At 36.4% G+C, this 23910-nt stretch overlaps 1 protein-coding gene across 1 annotated transcript in view; it reads right to left on the reverse strand.

Annotated features, from left to right (window-relative positions):
• Positions 1–566: 566 nt before the first annotated feature.
• The window catches only part of LOC150101422 (uncharacterized), a 274314-nt gene continuing 250970 nt past the window's right edge, over positions 567–23910 (reverse strand). The window contains exons 30-31 of the mRNA XM_090400110.1: positions 9027–9089; positions 567–3537 (exon numbers count right to left, since the gene is read on the reverse strand). Of these exons, the coding sequence (XP_090256236.1) occupies positions 3349–3537; positions 9027–9089 (252 nt within the window). The 3' untranslated portion in view covers positions 567–3348. The remainder of the gene's footprint in view (positions 3538–9026; positions 9090–23910) is intronic.

Consider the following 23910-nt stretch of genomic DNA (forward strand, 5'->3'; position numbering starts at 1 on the left):
ACAGAATTCAAATGTTGTGTAGGTTGTAAGTAACTGTTATAAAGGCTTTCACCTGATTGTTGACTGATCTAATATGGGAAGTAGTGGGTTAAAAACAAACAAACAAAAAATAAATAAATAAACTCAAGTTTTTACCTGTGAAAAACAGAAGTGGATCTGAGAACACGCATTTCTAAATTATGTACATATGCCACTTACACCTTTAGTAACCTTGGTATTATCTGAACAACAATTGACTTACTGTGAGAAAAGTGCACCCAGGCAACCAAAAAAAAAAAACAACTTTTGTTACTGTTAATTAATACAAGATGCATATGAAGACCACATATGCATCTTGAGAAATGTGAAAAATGAATAATATTATTACTTATATGTAAAAATATTGTTGATTTATAAAAATATCAAAAATAAATCAAGTAGTTCAGAGGGGGGGGGGAGAGGGGGACAATAACTGATCAATCACTGTGATAATAGATTGGAATATGAAAAATAAACTTTATTACAAAATAAAGTTAACTGCAAAATGTATATATTACAATAACTCATATGTAGTCAACTATAAATACTATACACAGTATCAAATCTGATGCAATAAATTAATAATCTAACACAATGCTTGCATTTTGAATCAAAGTAAATATTTTTTCATATTTTAACCATATATCTCTTTCAGCAATGAACACAGGATGAATAATCAAATAAAATACATAAACAAACATTATAAAAATTTTTGTTTATCATTTTTATTTTTCATTTATTTTTTGATTACTGCTACATTGGATGAAGAGTTAGAGATTCTTGAAAATGAGGTTGAAGAGCTGTTGCATAACCTGGATAAGAATTTGTCCATAGGGACAGATGGAATATCAGACTATTTGCTAAGGAATGTTCAGCCGAATTGGCTACTCCTTTCATATGTTTGTATAACTTGAGTCTCAAGTTCAGGAATGACACCACATGAATGAAAGGAATGTATGATAGTTCCATTGTACAAGGGTGGTGCAAAAACTGATGTGTCTAACTACTGACCTAATATCTTTGGTGTGGTAGTGAAGATTTTAGAGAAGTTGGTAAGAACTCGCATACAGAAATGGGTAGACAAACATGCTATACTCAGCAAGAAACAGCATGGATTTACTAAAGGAAGGTCATGTTTTAGCAATTTGCTCATATTTTATAACAATGTTATGGCCGAGTTGGATAAAGGGAATAGATATGGTATGATAATGCCAGATTTTTCTAAGGCTACCACATGAAAGGCTGTTACATAAACTTAAGAATATGGGATTAGAATATAAACTCTTGACTTGGATCAGGGGATGGGTGACAGACAGATATCAAAAAGTGGTATAGAGTGGGTGTGAATATGCCAGGTGACCAATGATCAGGGCCATTATTGTTCAATCTACACATTAATAACATCAGGAAGGATCTCCAACATCAGCTGTACAATTGTTTGCTGATGATGTGAAGATAGGCAGAGCAATCAGGGATGCTACTGATGTTCAGCAATTACAAAATGATTTGAATAGACTGGAAATTTGGGCAAACGAAAATGGCTGTCAATTTAATGTTACTAAGTATAAAGTTATGCACTTTGGCATGATTAGAGTTCCAACAGCATATTATATTAGCGGGTTATGCTACAAGAAGCTGAAGAGGCAAGGGATCTTGGCATAATGGTGGATAGGAATTTAAAGTTCAAAGGCAAAAGTTCATAGCAAAAGTTGCAAATACAACTCAGAGGATAATTGCGATGTTGAAGCAAACCTTGACATGTAGAAAAAAATACATTTTACCTCTTTATAAGGCTTTGAAAAGACCACACCTGGATTATTGGGCAAAGATTTGGTCTCCTGGGTTCAGGGGATAAAGAGGATGTGGAAAGGGTGCAAAGAAGATTTACAAACACTATATCTGGAAAAATTTCATCAAGTGATGAAATTTTTCATTATATGGAAGGTGAGGAGAGAACACGGGGACATCCATGGAAGTTAAATTTATTCGCAGTCAAGAAAGGGATAAGAGCTAGGTTTTTCTCACAGAGAGCAGTGAGTGAGTGAAATAATTTGCCCTTAGGGATAGTGAGTGCATCTAATGTGAATGAATTTAAGGGAAGGTACGATAGCTAGTTTGGCTGATTTATAGCCTCCCTTGATGAGTCCTCAACTTCCTGGAGGTCTCAGATAATAATAATAATAATTAGGAATAATATTCCATGTATCTATTCTGCCTCATCAGAAGTTACATTTTTATGTCTTTTATCCTTTGTATAAATTAAGCAAAGATGAGATTAAATACCTGTAAAGTACAGCCTATGAAGTCTATATCATCTTTTTTTAAGTTATCCATTTATCAAAAGCATATCAATACAATAATACTCGAGTCAATTTATCACTCTTTCTTTCTTAAATCATGGACAACAACGAATTTACATTTTTCGGAATTAAAGAAAGATGATGAATGCAATAACCTGTTAAATTATGCAAGTAACTACAAGTTGAATTATATTGCTTTTGGCAGCTCTGTGAGGGGAGAAAAAAAACATAAAAGCAACCTAAAATAGTAACATACTTGAAATGCTTACAGTAATGCTTTCACAGTTTATAATGTAATATATATGTATTTCAGGACTGATCGGAGAGAGGGATCAAATTACTTAACAATGTATGTAGAAAATTGCAATTTTCTATCAGTAACAATATAAAAGTTTATTTCTTGGTTATTGTATTCCAAATTATAAAAGTTTATTTCTTGGTTATTGTATTCCAAATTATCTAATGAAAAATTTAAACTGGCAAGCTTTCCTAGTTACATTCATTAATAATAATTTTCTGCTTTGCATCCATATCTATATTTTATTAAAAGACTACCAAAGGTTTAATATTTTCAAGAAAGAAGTATATTCAGGTTAAATTTAATTTTTAAAGCCATAGATGAAAAAAAAATGTAGATATACTATTCTTTTTTTTTTCTCTTCTATATTCATTATTTTGACTATTCTTGACATTTTTATGCAGTGATATAGATTAATCATCATTCAGAATGTATAATTATATTTTCAAATGTATTTGGCAGTTTTTATTTTACATATATATTTTTATAACAAAATGCTTTCTCTATAATGGCAATTCAGTAGGTGAAAACCATTTCAACAATAAGTACATACAAAATATAACCTTTATCAACATCAATAATAGCAGTGAAAATATGTAATGACTAAACTTCCTCAGAAAAATTCTATACAAAGTCATTTTATACAAGTTCCTGCATTATATCTAAATTTATGTCTGAGAACGGTATCAGTATAAATAAGGAACACAAAAACCGATGACACAAAATGTATTTTCACACCTTTGTGAAATCATCTTTCTTCTCTTCAGAAAGAGCAATGTGCGATATCTTGCTGTTCATATCATTCTGTAAATTTTCAAACTGGGCTTCCACAGTTGCACTAACCACAGAAGAATTCTTTTTCATTTCTAAATTCTGTACATGTTTTCTTGTAAAAAAATCATATATCGGACTGCTGAAAGCCTATAAACAATTTAATAGTATTAAACAATTTGTAAAGATAATCAAACATTAATATATAATTATACCCTTCTTCCACTTGACATACAGAATCAATCCTCAATACAGCAAACTTGTAGGTACCACAGAAATAATTTTCTTTAAATAACAGACAACTAGCTATAGTCCATTTCCTTGAGAAACTACCAAAAAAAGTCCTGATTCTATAGAATCAGGACTGTTTTTGGTAGCTTATGCTCAGTAAGTTTGTTATAATGGTGTTTACTATAGTGAGAGCAGACTGCATTAGTTATTACATAGCTAAAATCATCTGTGAGAGGCTACTGAACATAGCATTTAAGAGGAAGATCAGATGAGATGAGAATACAGTCATCCCTCGACTTACACCCACTCAAAGATACATCCGTGATCCCATAAGGGAATAAATAACATTTTCAACTATACTTTCTAAGAAGATGCAAGTGAGTGTAAAGTAAAAAGCTTTTTATTTAGCAACAATGCATCATGCACAGTAGGACCAGCACATTCGACGGCAACCTCTCTCTCAGCAATCAGCAATTCCTCTATTGATTTTGTGTTTGAGAAATAGGTTATTTGTGTATCGTGAAATATTTTGTGATATTTTGTGCAACATGGCCTCTACATGCCCAATTAAAAAACCTAGTGAAGAATCATGGAAAAAGAGGTGAGCAATCGATCTTGAAATGAAGTTGCAAGTTATAAAGCAACATGCTGGTAAGCCCATTAATGTCATTGCACATGATTTCGGATGGTCTCATTCTTCAGTGATGACCATTTTGAAAAATAAGGATAAAATCATAGTGGCTGTGAAAGGATTTGCTTCCATTAAATTGACGATAGTGATGAAGGAACAACAAGGTCCTATTGGTGATATGGAAAAGCTACTTGCATCATGGATAGAGGACCATAACTGCTAAAGCACTAAGTCTCTTCAACATGTTGAAAGAGAAAGCAGGGCCGAATTATGACTAAGAATTCAACACTTCTTCCGGTTGGTTTGTGAGACTCAAGTAGCATTTGTGCTGCATAATGTGAAAACTCATTGCTTTAGAAAAAATGCAAGCAGACATTCATCTACAAAAAGCTAAAATCTATGCCTGGTTTCAAGGCTCTTAAAGACTGTATTACGATTCTGTTAAGGGTAATGTGGCTGGATATAAACTGAAACCATTTATGATATGGCACATTGAGAATCCACGAGCCTTAAAAAAAAAATATTAGGAAGCATACTCTTCCAGTTCGTTTATTGAAGCAATAAGAAGTCATGGATGACTCAAAAATTGTTTGGGGATGCCTTATGTTATGCGAGTGAAATGGAAAGCTATTGTGTGAAAGAAAACGTAGAATTTAAAATTTTATTAATTCTAGATAATGCTCCAGCTCATCCACCTTACACCAGTGATCTTCACCCCAAGATCAAGGTCATGTTTCTCTCTCCAAACACTACTTCATTGATCCAACTGATGGATCAGGGAGTGAGTTCTTGGAGTGTTTAAGGCTTATTATCTACAGAGGACTTTTTCACAAGCCATTTCTGCCACTGAAGAAAATGATCAGACTCTCATGCAATTCTGGAAAGCATTTAATATTTATCACGCTATTAAAAATATTGCTGTGGCTTTAGGCAAAGTGACCTTTTAATGTATGAGCAACATATGGAAAAAGACATTAAAAAGGTTTGTGCACGATTTTGGAAGTTTTGAAATTGAGTGAAGAAATAGTGGGCCTAGCAAAAAATCTGAATCTCAAAGTGAATAATGATGACATAGTTCAACTCATAGAAAGTACCCCTGAAGAGTTGGCCAAAGAGAAACAAGAAGAGGTAATTAAACAATTTACAGTGAAATGTTTTCTGCAGTTAGCAATGTTCTCAAAATGGCTGAAGACATGGACCTCAATATTGAACGCTATTTATTAGTACTAATTAATCCATTAGTAGAAAGGAAAGTACATGGTGTGTATGTTTGCTATATACAAATTTATGATCAAAAGAAGAAGAGGAATAAGCAAAACACACTGGACATTTTCATAAAAAAAACAACAAAGGTAATGAGGTTGTGATTGTGGAGGCACAGTACAGTTTATAAGTTTTAAAAATGAAAATGACAGTATATTTATTATAGTTGAGTCCCTAACCCCTATGACTGTTGATTTAATGTATCGAGTTATGTCCGACTGACTTATGTCCTGCTGGATGGAACGGAACCCCAACGTAAGTCGAGGGATGACTGTAAATTATAACTACACTGCACTCAATGCATTAAGTCATCTCATCACAACAGTTTAGAACTATGCTTGAGAAACTAATGCACTTATTATTTTTTCAAGCTGTAGGATTTATCAGTTTATAACAATTTCAACAACAGACAAGACCTATTCAGGACAAGAAATACAGTCCTGAGTAATCAAAGCATTGAATAATTATTGGAGACTGGACAAGTGGATAGAAAGTGAAGTAAAATGGACGCAAACTGCACATTAATTAATCCATTAACAGGTGTCATAGTTCAAAATATCCCGAGAGCAGGAGTTAAATAGATTAAATGAATGCAAAAGATACTTTCCTTGTAGACATGTGGAATGCTTTATCTAGCTATATCAGAATTTCTGTATGCAGACATGGTCACTAAGATATTCCCAACCTGGTCATCTCATTGTCTCCAATGCAAAAATAAGGAGGTGAGTACCACTATATAAGGCAACTGCAGATCTGTTTTGGATACATGATTGATAAGGAAATAGAGAGAGAGAGTCTGGAGGAAAACTACCAAGTTTGTTTACAAGATTGTGGAATGCACATGAGGTTTGAGGATATTGGTATTGATCATCTCATCAGAGGATGTTATTATAAATGAGAACCTCTGTAGCTAGGTCAGTATAGAAAAAGCACTTTGGTCGGAAAGACCTGGGTTTGATTCCTGGCCATGACGCGAGGAACCTTTATCTGGTCTCATTTGAAGAAAGGTGAGTTTAGCCAGTCTCATATAGAGGTAGGGGATTTTTTCACCCAGAAACTTGGGTTTTTTGTTCCCCAGTACAGGGAATTGTTGTTCACGGGGCAAACCGGCCCCGTGAACAACATGGATTACAGTCAGGAATACCTAAGATTCAGCCATAGGCCTCATTCGTCAGCTATGCTGGTCCTGAGCCCTGATAAAATTAGGGGAATTGAGATGGTGCCATACTTCCCTTTTAAAAAAAAAAGGCCTCATGGCCGTTGTATGATCATACGCTAAATAAATAAATAAATAATTATAAATGAGGTGTCAAATCACCCTTCACTTGGTGAGAGTGATCATGAAGTGATTACCTGGGTGGTTGCCAGCAATATGAAGACTGCTGTGAGGAAAGGATATATATGGAACCACAAGGCTGGTGATTATGAGAAGCTCGGGAGACAGCTTGCATGTGTAGCATGTAATGAGGAGTTAGCTGGAAAGGAGATCCATGCAGCTTGGGTGATATTCAAGAACTACCTAGCAGAAGCAATGTCTAAATGTATTCCAAGGATCAGAAGGTTAAATAAGGTAGGTGTGAAATGGATGAAGAGATTAAGCATGCAATACAGAGGATAAAGGCATTGTAGAGGCAGCATAACAGGAGTGGTAATAATCAATTGTATGAGGAATACAAAGAACAGGAAAGGAGGGTCACTTGTTGGTAAGGTAGTAAAAGTGTAGTATGAGCAGCGGTTAGCTATTGAAGCAAAAAAAAAAAAAAAAATCCTCGGGAATTCTTTCAACATGTAGTAAAGAAAAAAAAGAATGATGATAAAAGGATGACACTGATTGGAGAAACTGGTATAAGAACAGCTGCTGCATAGGATATAGTTAAGATATTTAATGAGCAGTTCATGAAGGTCTTTCATTCTTGTGAATATGACATCATGGAGAGTTTGAGAGCAGTTTATTATGAGGAGAGACTGACTGTAAGTGAGCAAGTCTTTAATTGAGCAAACTTGATGTTAATAAAGCTGTGAAATTTGATAATATATTACCACATATTTTGAAGGAATGGGCCAGGGAGTTGGCATCTACCTTGACATATTTGTTTAATATGAGTCTTACACTGGGTCAAGTTCCAAAGGAGTGGAAGGAGGGCAAGATTGTGCACTTCATAAAGGAGGTGACAGACCTCATGCATAAAATTATAGACCTATCTGTGTGTCAGTTGTGGTAAAGTGTTGGAGAGGATGAGAGAGAACCAGGATACAGAATTGGATTAACAACAATGGTATTATCTTTGATGGACAGCATGGATTTGCTAAAGGGAGGTCATGTTTTAGTAATCTACTTATTAAAATAAGCTTACGGCTTCACTGGACAAAGGAAATGGAAAGACAGTAGTATACTTAGATTTTGCAAAGGCTTTTGATAGATTATCATATGAAAAGTTGATAGTCAAACTAGAGTGGATAGAATAGGAATATATGACAAAGTGCACTGGACTGAAGATCGGCTATGTGATAGTAGGTATCAGCAAGCTACGTATGAGGGAGCAATACCCCGGAAGAAAAAAAGTTACTAGTAGTGTGCCTCAGGGGTCTGTTTTAAGGCCACTGCTGTTTAACCTGTATGTTAATGATATGATATTGGGGAAGATTTAGATAGGGATATTCAATTGTTTGCAAATGATGAAAAGTTGGGACAAATTATGAATAGAGCACATGTTGTGGCCTTAAGAAGACTTGAATACATTGAGTGAATGGGCATGTGAGTGGGGGTTTGCCAGTTCGATGTTGCAAAATGTAAAGTTTTAAAATTTGGGAAACAAAGATGAGATGTAGAATTCACTCTTGGTGGGGTTATATTGTTGGAGGTGGAGGAAATAAGAGATCTTGGGGTGATGGTGGCAGATAAGGATGTAAAATTTAGAAGACACATTGCAAAAATTGTGAGGATAACACAACAAATTCTGGGAATGATGGACACTGACTTGTAGAAGTAAGGAGTTTCTTGTTCCATTAATAAGGCTCTGATTAAGCCACACATAGACTCTGCACAGATTTGGTCCCTAGTTTTCAAAAGGACAAAGAGATGTTGAAAAGGGTCCAGAGGCGATTGACTAAGGTAGTTTCTGATCTCTGGAATGTTGAATATGAGGAAAGGTTGAAAAGATGCAATTCATTAAAATGGTGAGAGATCAGGGGAGAAAAAGAGGTCATCCCTGGAAACTGTATAAGGAGGATGTAAACAGTGGAATGAGGAGCAGGTTTTATTGATTGCAGAGGTTTTAATAATTGTATGCCTTGCCTGAGAGTGTGGTGTCTGCAGAGAATGTGAATGTGTTTAAGATGTGGTATGATGAGCTGCGTGTATGACAAAGGGACCTCCTAGATGAGTCCTTGACTCCATGGGGTCTTAGGGTAATAATAATAATTAAACATGAATCTGTTTGGGCTCAAAATTGTTTATGGACATTGAAAACAATATTTGTGAATAATTTGTCACTTTTTATGTTTTGCAACTTACCATCACTACATGTGATAAGGTTTCTTTTGATGCTTCTGAATTCTTTTTCCTTCTTTTTTGGTGCTGTATAAAAATAATAAACATATTTACTAATTTATTTTTTGCTATTTTTATGTGCAACAATTATAAAAAATGTAAATAATGAAAATGTAAGCAAATGCTAAAATTATAATACATTTTCATTATGTATAATGTACAAATTAGACTGAAAGCATTATACATAATACAAGTGTGATGTATATATAATGCTTTTAATGGGATCAAGTAAATTCCCTAGAGCACAGCATATTTATGCTTTTGGTATAAAGGATGACTTAATCAGAATATGAATACTAAAAATTAATTCCTCTCAACTTTTTTTTTTTTTTTTTTTTGTAAATCATGCTGTCTAGATATCAAGAACTGTAGAAATAATGTTACATGAAACAAATTTAGAGAACCAATTTATTTTCAAATTGCAATATATATATCAAATAGGCATCAGAGAGGTTTAGATGACTATAAAGTGTATATACTTACATTTTATAAAATTTGATTTCTGAAAATCACTAACTACTTTTAGTGGTGTAAATGATCTAAAGAGAGAGAGACATAGTTATTCTTTGAATAATAATCATGTGTTTCCCTTTTTTGCTTTTGGGTATCATTAACTAAAGGCTCTAGTCAGCATTCATACCATAATACAAGGGTTGTAAATAAAGTAGTGGCAACACCCTCAGGACACGTAGTTGGTAACTCAAATGCTATTCTTGACAGATAGAAGTGCTAATTGTATGTACTGTATATATACAGTTAGCACTTCTAAAAAGTGCCCTTGTGTGGAGAAGTGGTTAGTGGAGAAGTCAACATCTCAATGTACAGCACTGTAATGTACAATATATTCAGAAGATCAGAACAATGATCCTGGATCAAGATCAAGGTTGTATGAGATAAAACTATGAGTGACTGTTATCGTGGCATTAGGGAAGCGTGTGGTGACAGAGCCCTACTGTATGGGACTGTCACAAGATGTGTCAGTGCATTTTGTGTGGAATCACCCAGATGATAATCAACCTGTCATTTCAGATAAACATATTGAGCTTGTTAGGGGAACTCTCACAGTTGATCAGCAATGGACTGTGCACCAGTTAGCCCAGAAAACTGGGATAAGCCACCAAAGTGTTTGGCACATCCTAAAAAAGAGGCTCTGTATGTGGAAAATTTTGTACCTCATTGAGTCATATCACTTGACTGAGATGCAAAAATGTCACAGGTAAGCAGTTGTTAGCTGGGATACTAAGGCAATTGATGTGAAGTCATAAGCCTCTATGTGCAAGTAATGCAATCATGAAATTACTTTGTGTGCAAACTTTGTATGCTTATACTCAGATAAAGGATAAAACCAATAATATAATTTCTTGACATCTTTAATTTATAGCATAACCATGTAAAAAACTTTCAACATTTTGAGCACCATTTGCATCTGGCTTTAAGGAGAAATTGACCACATTTTTTTCACTGGTTCACCACCATGTTTGCTGCATGACAATGCACGATGTCATGAGTTGCAATTGGTGATAGAGATGTTGGACAGTTGGCAATGAAAAGTATTGGAACATCCTCCATATTCACTGGATATGAGTTCTCGATACTTTGACTTATTCCCCAAAATGAAAGAACCCTTCAGAGGTCTGCAGTTTTTTCATATGCAAGAGGTTCTATGAGCAGTAGAGTGCAACCTATATTAACAGGCCACACTCAGATGATGATATCCATCAGTTCCCACAAATTTGGAAACAGGTGCAGAACACTGCAGGATCAAGTCTATACAGTTTCAACCTTGAAGGGTTGAAACTGTATAGACTTGATAAATAAGCTATTATAGATGTTGTGAACATGCTGTCACTAATTAATTTACAACCCTCATATATCATCTCATATAAAATCTTTCAGATTATCAACTCATGAATACATTCTAATTGTTTATTATTATTATTATGCAGGTGTCCAAAACCTAAGGATGAACATTATTTCTGAAGATTACCACCACAAATTCAGATGAATCAACTTGTGGCAATTTGTATAACTGACAATTTTGAGTAGAAAGCATGTACACATTTAAATTTTCGAATTGCATGCAAAGGGATCACACGATAGCACTCAACAGGATAAAAGACAAAAGGCTGAGCTAAGCGAATTGTGTTTGTAGGAAGCTCTTTTTATGAAGGAGCAGAGCTGTAAACTTGGATGTCTTTTAATGTCTCACAAATATCATCTAGATGATTTCACATGTGGGTGAAGAATTGTTGGAAAACTTGAAGAAGACCACAGAGAGAATTTCTGATATTGCCAGAGAGAGAGAGTTTAGAATCTCACATAGCGTTGTATCCAGACTCTAGGCAGCATTTCAAACCAATGGAATGTGTTCCAGACTTTTGATGAGAGGTCACCCTCCCTCTATCACAGAGCATGAAGACAGATTTTTGGTTATAGTAGCAAAATGTAATTGACACACCATGGCAGGTCAGCTTGCCAGTCGGCTCCATTCAAACACAGGTATGTGGATATCTTGATAAACTGTGGCAAAATGTCTGTAACGAGTAGGCCTATACGTCTGAAGACCTGTAGTCTGCATCCCCCTCAGCTCATTGTAGAGCACATTTTCAGATTAGGTGATGTATCCATAAAAATTGGACAAGACACCAATGACTAATATACTCTTTACACATGAGTAGAAACCATGTGCACATTCAAATTTTCGAATTGCACGCAAAGAGATCACATGATAGCACTAAACAGGATAAAAGACTGTGCTAAGTGAATTGTGTTTGTAGGAAACTCTTTTCATGAAGGAACAGGGTCTTTCATTCTGATTCTAGATGACACTTCATCTGGCATGAAAATGGTACTGTTATCATCACAAAGAATGTTCTTGAAAGGACAGATATAGCACTGTCGTGGTCATGGTGTGGAGAGCATTATGCTTAATAAACACACCAAGCTACAAGTACTGGAAAAAGGGACTTCAACTGGTAAACAATATTGCAATGAAGTTTTTTAACCTCATCATCGGTTGTTATATGATACTGTTGGTGAAGAATTAATTTTTAATGGATGATATTAAAATTAATGCTACTGGAGCACTGGATATATGTCTGGAGACCAGGATATTAATTGAATCGAGTGGCCAGCACGTTCCCCAGATCTCAACCCCATAGAATGTTTGGGATGCAATAGGGAGACACACTGCTGCTTGAAATTACACTTCAGAAAACAAACAAGGCCTTATCCTTGTTCTGAAGGAGTAGGCCAGTTTGACTCAAAAACTAAATCACTTGGTGCTAAGAATGGTATGACGTTGTGAGAGCTGCATCACAGTTCAGGGGTGGACATTTGCCATACTGAAATGTCTTTCTGCATAGTTTTCTGTACGTTAATTCCTAACTGTGTCCTTAAGAAATCTGTAACTTTTGCCAAAAAATATCGTAATTTAATTTGTACAAAATTCATAGCACATTTTATGTGTAGTAATATAATTTATTAATATGCTGGCAATACCTTTATGTACACATTTGGCTGTAGTCATGAAAATTTTTTTCATATACAGGTAAAAATTTAGTCTGTGCTTAACTTTTGGACACCAGTGTATTAACATCTGACCTCCATGGAGTCACAGACTCATTGTGGCAGGTACACACTCACACATGCAGAGTACATCCAACTATGCCTTAAATTGATTCATTGTCTCTACATTCACAACACACTCAAGCAATGCATTCCAATCATCACTCACTTTCCATGCAAAGAACCTCACTACTCTGCTTGCACCCTCCTTATACAGTTTCCAGGGATGGCCTCTTGTTCTACTACCTTCCTCCTCTCTCATTCTATGAAAAATTTCTACCATGTTAACCTGATAACTATCTCTGACACAAGGCTTTGCAATTTACATTCTTTCAATCTGTCTTTATGCTCCACATTCCAAGACCACTTACCCTGGTGAATCGTCTCTAGACCTCATGAAAACCAGGTGACCAAATCTGTGCACAATAATCCATATGAGACCTGATAAAAGACTTATACAATGGAATCATAACCTCTATTTCCAAAGGTCAAGGTCATCTGCATCATTGCCATTATCCAATGTGACATCTTCACAACTTGTGAAATGTGCCCCTGAATTTCAGGTTCTTGTCCATCACTTCCAGATCTGTCATCTCCTCTACCTGTTTTAAAGTTTCTCCACCAAGTGTATACTTTGCATTTCATCATTGCTTACCAATTTCAAAACCTTACACTTTGCAACACTGAATTGACAGTTCAATACTGTTGCCTGCTCATACAATCTATTCAAGTCCTCCTGTAAGGCCACAACATCTGCTTGATTCTGCATTGCTCTCCCCAATTTTGCATCATTTGTAAAAAGTTGTATATCACCAGTTAAACTCACACGCTATCATTAATATACAAACTGAACAACAATGGTTTCAATACAGACTTCTGTGGCACACTAGTGATTTCCTCTTTGGGATAATCTTCTTCTTCTTGTCTTCAAACACCAGCGGCAAGATGGAAAGATCCATCTGGTTTGCTGGTTTTCCTCTCTTTTGGAATAATGCATCCCCATATACAACTTTCTGGTACCTATCTGACAGATAGTCACAGATCCAACTCACTGGTCTGTTATCCACTTCCATCTGTTTCAGTTTATTTAACAGATTGTTATGTGGCAGATCAAAAGCTTTTGAAAAATCTAAGTATACTACTGTATCTGCATCTCCCTCATCCAAGACACTCGTCACCTTGTTATAGTACATACGTAAGTTGGTAAAACATGATCTCACTTTAACAAACTCATAATGACAACCACAGAGAATACTGCTGTTGTCAACACATTTCTGTATTCCAATTTTCACCAATCACTTCAGTACCTTAACCACAACTCTGGATATATAGACTGGCCTATAATTTGTAGCCACAGCCTTATCATGAACTTTATGCAGAGGAACAATTTTACTTTCTTTTGTCTTGGAACCTGTGGCATTGTAATACTCTTATTAAACAGGCATGCAAATGCTAATGTCAATTCCTTGGAACATTCCCTTAAGGTGATATGTCATCAAGTCCTACCACCTTCTTGACATCAAGCCTTATTTCCTCATATACCTCCTGTTCAGTCATGATTAAATCATCCTCTCCTATGTCATCTACACTTGAGTTTGTCATGATTTCACCCTGATAAGGATGAAACATCATTATAAATTGTCCCCTGAATACCTCAATGATTTCTTCTGCAGCAGATACCATTCTATCATTTTCATCCATTAACATCATCTTATCATAATCATTCTTGCTTCTACTTGTGACATATCTAAAAAACTCTTTAGGGTTTTTCTTGCTCGGATTTGTTATTTATACTCATACTGTAGTTTTGCTGTTATAACCAACTGAGTCATACTCCTCACGCAAATGATTGCTAGCATTATTCATCTTGTGCTGCCTCCACAGTATCCTCTTCTTCCAAATTTCATGCTAAATTCCTTTACTCATCCATTTCACACCTACTTTAAACAGTTTTTTTGACCTTAAATTAATTGTTGTTATGGTATTTTTTTTTAACTAAATGGAGAGTGAATTCTTTCTGTTTCACACTAGTGCTATTACACTGGTGCCAAAAGGTAAGGAAATACTACATTTTCACCTGTATATGAAAAACGTTTCATGACTATAGCCAAATGTGGACATAAATTTATTGCCAGCATAATAATAAATTATCACTGTCATCATCAAATTTCTGACATATGTCATCAGGGAGGAGGCCGGTTGTACCGGATCTTATGACAGTACTACATGAAAGTTTACACCATTACTAACTTCCTATGAACAATTTTCCTCCAGATTAGCCAGTTATCTGTCGATATTCCAATATCATCAGATCTTATATTTCTGTCTTCTAAGGCACCAGGTATTTTTACTGCATCAATACAGTAAAAAAGTGGTCTTCCTCAGGGTCATTTTCCTGCCATCCTGGCAAAGAACACTTGTTTAGCTAATCTTTCCTCTACCATTCTGTTTAAGTGGCCATACCACCTGAGATTAGCTCTACTAACACATTCCTTAATGTTAACAATGGCAAGTTTCTTTTTAATATCCTCATTTTTAACGTGATATTGCAATAGATGCAATATTTTCAGTCCCCTAATCTTTCTCAAGACTCTCATATCTGTGCTCTCCAGTCTTTGTTCAAGTTTTATTTCTAACCCACCTCTCAGATCCATAAGTTAAAATTGGTTTGAACACTGTCTTGTATATAGCTAGTTAAGTGTTTTGACTAATCTCTCTCTTATTCCATATAAATTTATTCAGTTTACTTCTTACCATACCAGTTTTGCTAATTCTACAGTCTATTTCCAAATTTAATTTGCCATCTTCACTAAAAATCGTGCCTAAGTAGCTGAAATGTTTTACTTGTTCTATAGGTTCTCCATTCACAATGCAGTTGATATTTTCAAGGCTTCTGCCATTTTTCATTATCTTTGTTTTGTTATTGCTGAATTTCAGTTTATTCATGGTCAAAGAATCCTGAATACTTGTCCTGAATTCATTTGAGTATAACATCATCTGCATAAATTCAAGAGCTGAGATTAACATCTCCAATTTTGATATCAGGTTTAATACCACTTTCCTTCATAATGTGATCATATAGATGAATAAAGTGGAAATAATATGCACTCTTGTTGCACACCTGACTTAACATCAAACTACTATCTCCCTGAACATTCTTTAACTGCTGATTTACAACTGAAATAGAGGCTTTATATATATTGCTTGATATAACGTCCCATTTACACCATATAACTGAAGCATTCTGAACAGCTTTCCTCTTGGCACCTTATCATATGCTGCCTTTTCCAAATCTACAAAACCTAAATACAGATCCTTGTTAAATTCAAATGATTTCTCAACTGTTTGTCTTTTAAAGCAAAAATCTGATCCTGATAACCTCTGTTTGGCCTGAACTCAGCTTGTTCTTCTCTAAGCTTCTCCTCCACAATTTTTCTTAGCCGGTGGGTATTCTAGAGAAACGGCTAATCATTTGGAATTCAACCTTCTGAACAGACCATTGGAATTATGCAGTGTAGCCCTCCATATTTTAGTATTTCTGGTCGAATATCATCTACTCCAGCTGCCTTTCCACATTTCAGGTTTGTGAAATTTTTCTACTTCAAGTGCAGATATATATTCCAGATGGCATTCCTGTTGAGTGTTTTCCAACACCATGCTGTCAGTGCTAGTTTCATTTAGCAGTCTTACAAAGTAGTTACTCCATACATTAAGAAACTTTCTTATATAGTGAAACTTGTGGAGTATCCGTAACAATAGAATAACATGTATGCCACAGTAAATAACTTTTTTATTATGTAAATATTTTGTCTTATGTCACTCATAAGACATCATCAGTATAATGATCAAACAACTGAAATTTAATTCAAAGTGTAACAGTCATTCCGATTAAGGTTAAGTCTATGAAGTAAGGCTTCAGCACTTTCTTTATATAAACATTCATGTTTATAAAAAGGAAGTGGTCTTGATGTTCAGAGATATGTTTATTTATAGATCTTCCTGTTTGTGCATAATAAGACAAGTTACACAAACATGGTACTTTCTATATACACCAAGTAGCCTCATTGGTCAGAGTTTGTGTTTTGGAGAAGGTGGCAAGCTGGGAATTTGGTTGATGGGTTTATAGGTAGCAACAAGTTGATATCTTTTTCATAATTTTTGCCACACACATAATTTTTGTTTAGGGATGCCTTTAATATATGGTATAGGAGTCCTGTGGGCTTCTTGTGTGGGTTGAGTTGTAGGAGGGTGGTTATTTATTTTTTGGGTTATTATTGGATTATATCCAATAATAACTACTCAAACCAGTCTGGTTAGTCACCCTTCCTATAATGCATTGCATTATACATGACCGTAAGGATATGTGCTTTGCATTATAGGATACTAAGGCAAGTGATGTGAAGCCATTAGCTTTTATATATGAGTTGCCCAGTCCTGAAAATACTTCAGGTGCAAACTTTGTTTGCTTACACTTGGATAAAGGATTAAAACAAGAATATAATTTCTTGGTATCTTTAATTGATAATATTACCAAGTGTAAAAACTTCCAACAACTATCTCTAATCCAGAGTATTTTAATAATAAGGTGTGACACCTTTTGGCTACTTGTATATGAAAATATGACTTCTGCATTACTTCAACTTTAGTATCACCAGAACAGACTTGGGTGCATAATGGCGGTTGCCGAGTGTTTATATATGTGATCAGTGATTTAAATAGTTGTTATGAATAATACGGAGTGTTGATTCAGATTTTTGATATAAGCGGAAAGCGAAGGTAAACAAGTAGCTGATGATTGTGTTGTTAATTAGTGATTGCGGTCTCATGATAGTCCTTTAGTGTGTTATATTTTGTGTTTATATGCTATATGGAAATCCTTGAGATCCAGCTCAGGTAAGCATATATTTGAATATTTTAAACATGACCAGTTTAAGTCCCGATGATTTTATCCAATCATTGGATAAGAAGCTAGCACTCGACCTCCTCAAAAAAACTATTGAAGAAAAATGAGGTAGAGTGGCCAAGATTTCTAAACCTATATTCAGCAACAGACGACTCCACAGAAGGGGACAACTCAACATCAGGGGAAGAAGGGAAGATGAACCTGATAATCTCTGCTCCCACTCCAAAACATGATACAGAAACCCATGCACGGAAAAAACATAAAACAGCGGAGACTCGGATAAACGAGGGGATGGAAGAAGATACCCCAACAATGAAAAAGTTCCCCCAATTGTTCTACAGGAAAAAGAACGTTGGACAGCCCTTAGGCCTATTATGCAAAACCACCAAATTGCCTATCCATGGGCAAAAAACGTAGACGACGGAGTTAAAATCCAGCCTACCACAGTAGGCGACTACAGACTCCTCACAAAAACCATGGAGTCAAATATTAAATATCATACTTACTCACTGAAGTCGGAGAAAAACCTAAAAGTTGTACTCAGGAGAGTAACAGAAAACATCTGCACAGATGAAATTACTGAAGACCTCCAACTTCAACGATCTCCCACCTATCAAGGTTAGCAGAATGCTACGGGCTGACAAGAGTCCAATGCCCCTAGTACTCGGTGAGATACCTAACATACACAAGAACATATACAACTTAACAACGATCTGTGGTCTGAAAATCACAACAGAACCATTAAGAAAAAGAGCCGTGTCAGGCCAGTGCTACAGATGTCAGAAGTACGGACATGCACAGAAACTCTGCAGAGCAGACTACAAATGCCTCAAATGTGGGCAAAACCACCCCAAATCAACCTGCTCAAAACCCAGGACCTCACCAGCCAAATGCGCGAACTGCGGGGGGCCCCCACCCGGCAAACTACAGAGGCTGCAGTCACTACCCTAAGAATAAAACAGACAACAAAAGGAAGCAGATTTCTGAACCCTGCCCACAGGCACCTGAGTTGACGGCGCCCCAGTTGCCTGACACCCAACAAAAGACAACAAAATACGAGCTCTCACAAGTGGAAAATACCAACAGTCTAGAAAGCCACCGTCGAAGCAGGACATACGCCGAAGTAGCCCGCTCATCCAAATATATCCAGCAGGACCAAATTCTTCCAAAAATGACAACAGTCATCACAGCCTCATTGGCAAACATGCTTCAAGACTTCAGTAAGTCAAACCCTTTACCAAACTCCACAAAAAAGATTTCTAAAAGAAACTCAAACCATATTATCAATGCTTGTTAATGAATAAAACTAGATTACTCCCAGACTCACTACAGATCGTTGCTTGTAACGCCAATGGCCTAAAAAACAAGACTCTGGAACTTCAAGAATTCTCTCACAGATACAACCCTGACGTCATCCTAATTAATGAAACTCATCTAAGACCTGCAGACAATCCAAAACTGAGAGGCTACACACTATACAGAAACGACCGACTGGACTACAGAGGTGGTGGTACAGCCATATTTATCAGGAACTGCATCAGGCACAATGGAATACCCCCCCCCCCCCCAACCTAGAACTCACCGGTGTAGAAGTCCACACAAATTCAACTGGAAGACTTAAAATCTACGCCGCCTACAACTCCCCTGCTAAGAACCTGCTATTTTCTGACTTGGATGCTGTACTAGGCACAAATGAATCCATCATCGTCGCTGGGGACTTAAACTCCAAACATCCCTCCTGGAACAGCAGAATCACAAATAAAAATGGCTGTATCCTCTTAAGCTACACAGGATTAAACAACGCTGTCATAACAGGACCCACTGAAACAACCCACCACAGCCCAACTGGCACAGCCGACATCCTAGACATCGCCATTCTACACAACATCAAATACCAGCACAGCATTCAAGCACTGAACGAATTATCATCAGACCACAACCCAATCCTACTTCACTGTCACCACCTGGATGATATACTCTTGCAAAGTGCTCGCTCAGTAATTCAACTATATCAACTGATTCGGTTACTTCCCTACCATCGGCATTCTTTAAAATCATTCTGCCATATACATTTTTTCTTTTACTTGCCACATATCGAAAAAACCGTTTCAGATTCTCTTTAGCCTGCATGGCTAATGTTCTTTCATAATACGCTTTTGCTTTTCTTACCACACTCATTACCCTTCTGGCCTGCGCTTTATAACGTTCATCTTTCTCCTTAAATTCCCGCCATAGTTATTTCTTTTTTTGCAGCTCAAGCTTAATGGTGTTATTCATCCATTTAATCCCTACTTGATTTATTATTTGGACTCTAGGTATACAATCAGCCATTGCCTCATGCAAACACTTCTTAACCGCCTCCCATGCACTATCAACATCCAGCCCTTGTAGTTTTACATGCGATGGCACTGAACCAATCACACTCCTAAGCTTGTCATACTTACCGACCTGATAATTCCACATGTAGCCTGTCTTAATTGTAAATTCCACACCTTTAGCCACCTCCCAAGTCAAGACCCTATGATCACTTTACTCACCAATTGGTGGCAAGGCGGCCATATTCATTACAGCCAAATTCTCAGATGCAATTACTAGGTCAAGCACTCTCTGACCCCTAGTATTTTCCATTACATGCTGTTGCAGATAGTTATCCCTTAATAACCGCATAAAATCCAATTCCTTCCTCCCATGTGTCCTCTCCTCCTTCCAATACCATAGTCGAAATCTCCCATAATAATTACCCTCCTTCCACTCATTTCTTCTATTTGCTTATGCATACTATCTCCACCATCTATTCCATCACCTGGTCTATAGCAGCACCCAACTATATATTTTGTTCTGCTAGTCTCAATCTCACACCAAATAGCCTCAAATGTGCTATTTTCTCTAACCTGCAGTTCCACTTCTATTCTCCTTGGCTGTAGCTCATCAGCTATCATCAATAACACTCCTCCCCCCATTTTATTCTCCCTGTCACTAATACACACCGTCCCCTTCACATTCTATCCCACTAGCTATATGATCTTTTGTCAACCATGTTTCACTGATGCCAATAACCTGTGGCCTGGAAGTGCCAACCAAGGCCAAAAATTCTTCCTTCTTGTTCCTAATACTTATGGCATTAGTATACATGAATTTCAGAAGCCCATTTATCCCATCCCTATTTTGATGCGTTATACTAACTATCCCATTCTGATTTGTTGTTCTTCATACTTGCTTGGGCATATTACACACATTCATACACTCAACTGTCTCCCTAAATTCTGCATATTACACACATTCATACACTCAACTGTCTCCCTAAATTCTGCATATCTACTCCCCCCACCCCTTAATAACTCTAGTTTCCCTGATTCTGCACTTCCACTTCATTCAACAACACCTTTTCAAGTCTCCGTACACCAAATCCATTCAAATATAAACCATCCATCTTATATATATAAATCCTTTTGCCCATAGAACTCACTCCACACATCCACACCACTCCTCCTGCATAATCCGCTCATAAAGTCATTAGCAATTTTGGCCCTCCTTCTATACTCTTCACTGTCATACCACAGCAACAGACTCACCATCCCAACTCTCTCACTCTTCTCTTTTGCTACCTCAAGCAATTCCTTCAAATCATTTGTTCTTGACCACTATCAATTCTTTCACCCTCTGCTTTTGCATTCTAATTGACTTACTTACATCCTTAACGTTCCACCAGGTTGGTACAATTTTGTTAAACTCTCATCTATCACACCTCTTACTAATGAATCTCCGTACAACACTCTCTCTTTCATTTTGTGTACACTCACTATCATATTCTTATTTTTCTTATCATACTTTTGCCGTTTATTATTTAGTAGGCTCGGTAAACATTTTTGCCAACACTCCAGCTGCCGATTTGCCCTGCATATCGTTCCGCATAACCGTACAATCTCATTCATTGCATCTGTCATCATTTTTATTATCCATTAATTCATTCATTCGTTCTGTATGTTTACTCTCATTCTCACTTTCAACGCCACTCTCATAGCTATCTGGTACTACCTCGCAAATATCGCTATTCATACCTCACATATCACTATTTTCTACATTCTCACTTTCAACAACGATATCACTCTAACGACCTGAAACACTCTTTAAATCCTCACATTCCTTACACTTTCTGCACACATTCACTCCACTATCGTTGTCTAACCAGACTCCAACCACTCTCCTCAAAGCATACATTTCACAAACGGTACACTGAATGAAATCCTTTAAATTAAAATTTTTATACAAAGGTGGCGACCTGGACGCCATTGTATTCCTCCTTATCGGCGCCATGTGCACAAATAATCGTATCTATCAAATTACTAATTGAAACAACTCAGAACAAAAATCACCCAGACATGCTAAGATACAAAAAGTAAATAATACTACGTAAGATTCAAGCAAATTTACCAATTATTACTTAAAATAATACTTATCTGTTCAGGAGTTCTCTACAAACACTACACACCATGTAGTCCTCTAGTGGCTAACTTCTCGATTTCGCCTCTATCACAGAGACATTGTCAGGGATACAAATCTCAAATTGTATAAGCACACACAAAAGAACTCAAAACAATAAGTGAAGAAAATAGACCAAAAGCCTAAAGTTCTATGAGGAGCACCCTCTATGAGTGATGTTGGGAGTTCTAAGAATTAAATCATTCATATTTATTAAGACTGGACTGGTTTAACAAATCTGCTGCTAGTTCTAAGAAAATCTTTCAAGTTTATATTTGTTAAAGTAAAGCATAGTAGGTTTTTTTTTTTTTTTTTTGATTCTGTGCAACGGTATCCAAAATTTAGCTAGACCAGACTGACTATAGTTATGGCAGCAGAAGTATTTCTTGTGTTTTTCTAGGCAGATGTTGGCATATCTCCCAGTTTGATCATAATAAGATAATTTGCAAGAACAAGGAACCTTGTACACACCTGGAACAGAGAGAGTTGCTGGAGGCTCTTACTGTCAAAACAGCCCCTCCAACCTCTGTTCCATCCAGGCTTCCCTGTCGGCTGAACTTTCCTTTATTCACCAGATCTTCGTAGCCAATGGTTACAATGCTAAGAAAATTAATAAACTGGTTTTTCCTCGTTACTCCTCACATTCTTCTCATCAAACAGACTACAGTAATGCTATTACTATTCCCTATATCCAGGGCACACCTACAAAAAAATAGCCAGTACTCTAAATAAATATATAATCTCTGTACTGCATCCAAACCTCATCTAAAGCTGGCTGCCCCTTATCTGTTCTCCTATGGATCCACTACTGCCCCCCCCCCCCCTCTCTCTCTCTGCAGAAGGGAAATTTCTATTTTCTTCCACTTATTGTTTTGAGTTCTTCCGTGTATGCTTATATGATTTTGAGATTTTATCCCTGATGATGTCTCTGTAACAGGTTTCCATTAAACCTTATAATGAGTTCTTCTATCTCTTGTATTATGGGTTCAGCATACATATATATATATATATATATGAAACGTACTATTAACTCGGGGTTGGGATATGTTCATTTTTTAAATTAACTGACTTAAACCCGAGAATTATAACACAATGACATTTATTTGAAAAAAACGCAACATGTTTCGTCAAAAATGACTTCTTCAGGCGATAAGAACATAGAAAGACAATAAAAGACACTTAAATTAACATTGACACACTCTAAAGCTATACAACTATAAAGCCATAATATTCGACTGTAAATTACAGTTATGAGCTTGAACTACAGTCCGAGTTAAAGTTCTATTGTTGTACACCTGTGCGTGTGTGGAATCACGCGATCTCCAGTATCTAATAGTAGAGTTGAAAGAGTCTGCCAAATTATAGCTAAGATTATTATTCAAATGAAAAGGGTCTAAGGTGATTTCCCTTGACTCTACAATGCGGCGCTCTATTTCATCATGGCTGATGTGTAGGTTTGAAGTCAATGTCCAATCTATTTCATGTTGGTGGCCTTCGTTGTTCGTGTTTATTGAAAGCAGGACATGGCCCGACAGAGCAGTAGCTCTGGTTCTCTTATAGGCAATGTCTCTCTGATGCTCTTCGAGACGTAGTAAGATAGATTTTTCTGTCTGTCCATAGTAAGGCTTTCCGCATTCACAAGTAACCTTGTATACACCTGGGAATTGTAGAAGGTTGTGAGGTTGTTTATAGTTGTTGAAGCGTGATCTTATTTTTGGCAGAGTCGAGAAGCACGTTTTTATGTTAAACTTCTTTAGAATTCTGCTCAGCTTTTTGGATAGTGTGCTGATATATGGCAAGACGATATGACCTTTGGAGTCGTCCTGTGTCTCTACGTTGTTACGTTGGTGGCGGGATAATTGGTTGTTAATACTTTTTAGAGAGTAGCCATTGTTTTTA

Source organism: Typopeltis vanoorti, chromosome 11, assembly GCF_054136105.1.
Source record: "Typopeltis vanoorti isolate ZY-2024b chromosome 11, IOZ_Tvanoo_1.0, whole genome shotgun sequence".
NCBI classification, from domain to species: domain Eukaryota; kingdom Metazoa; phylum Arthropoda; class Arachnida; order Uropygi; family Thelyphonidae; genus Typopeltis; species Typopeltis vanoorti.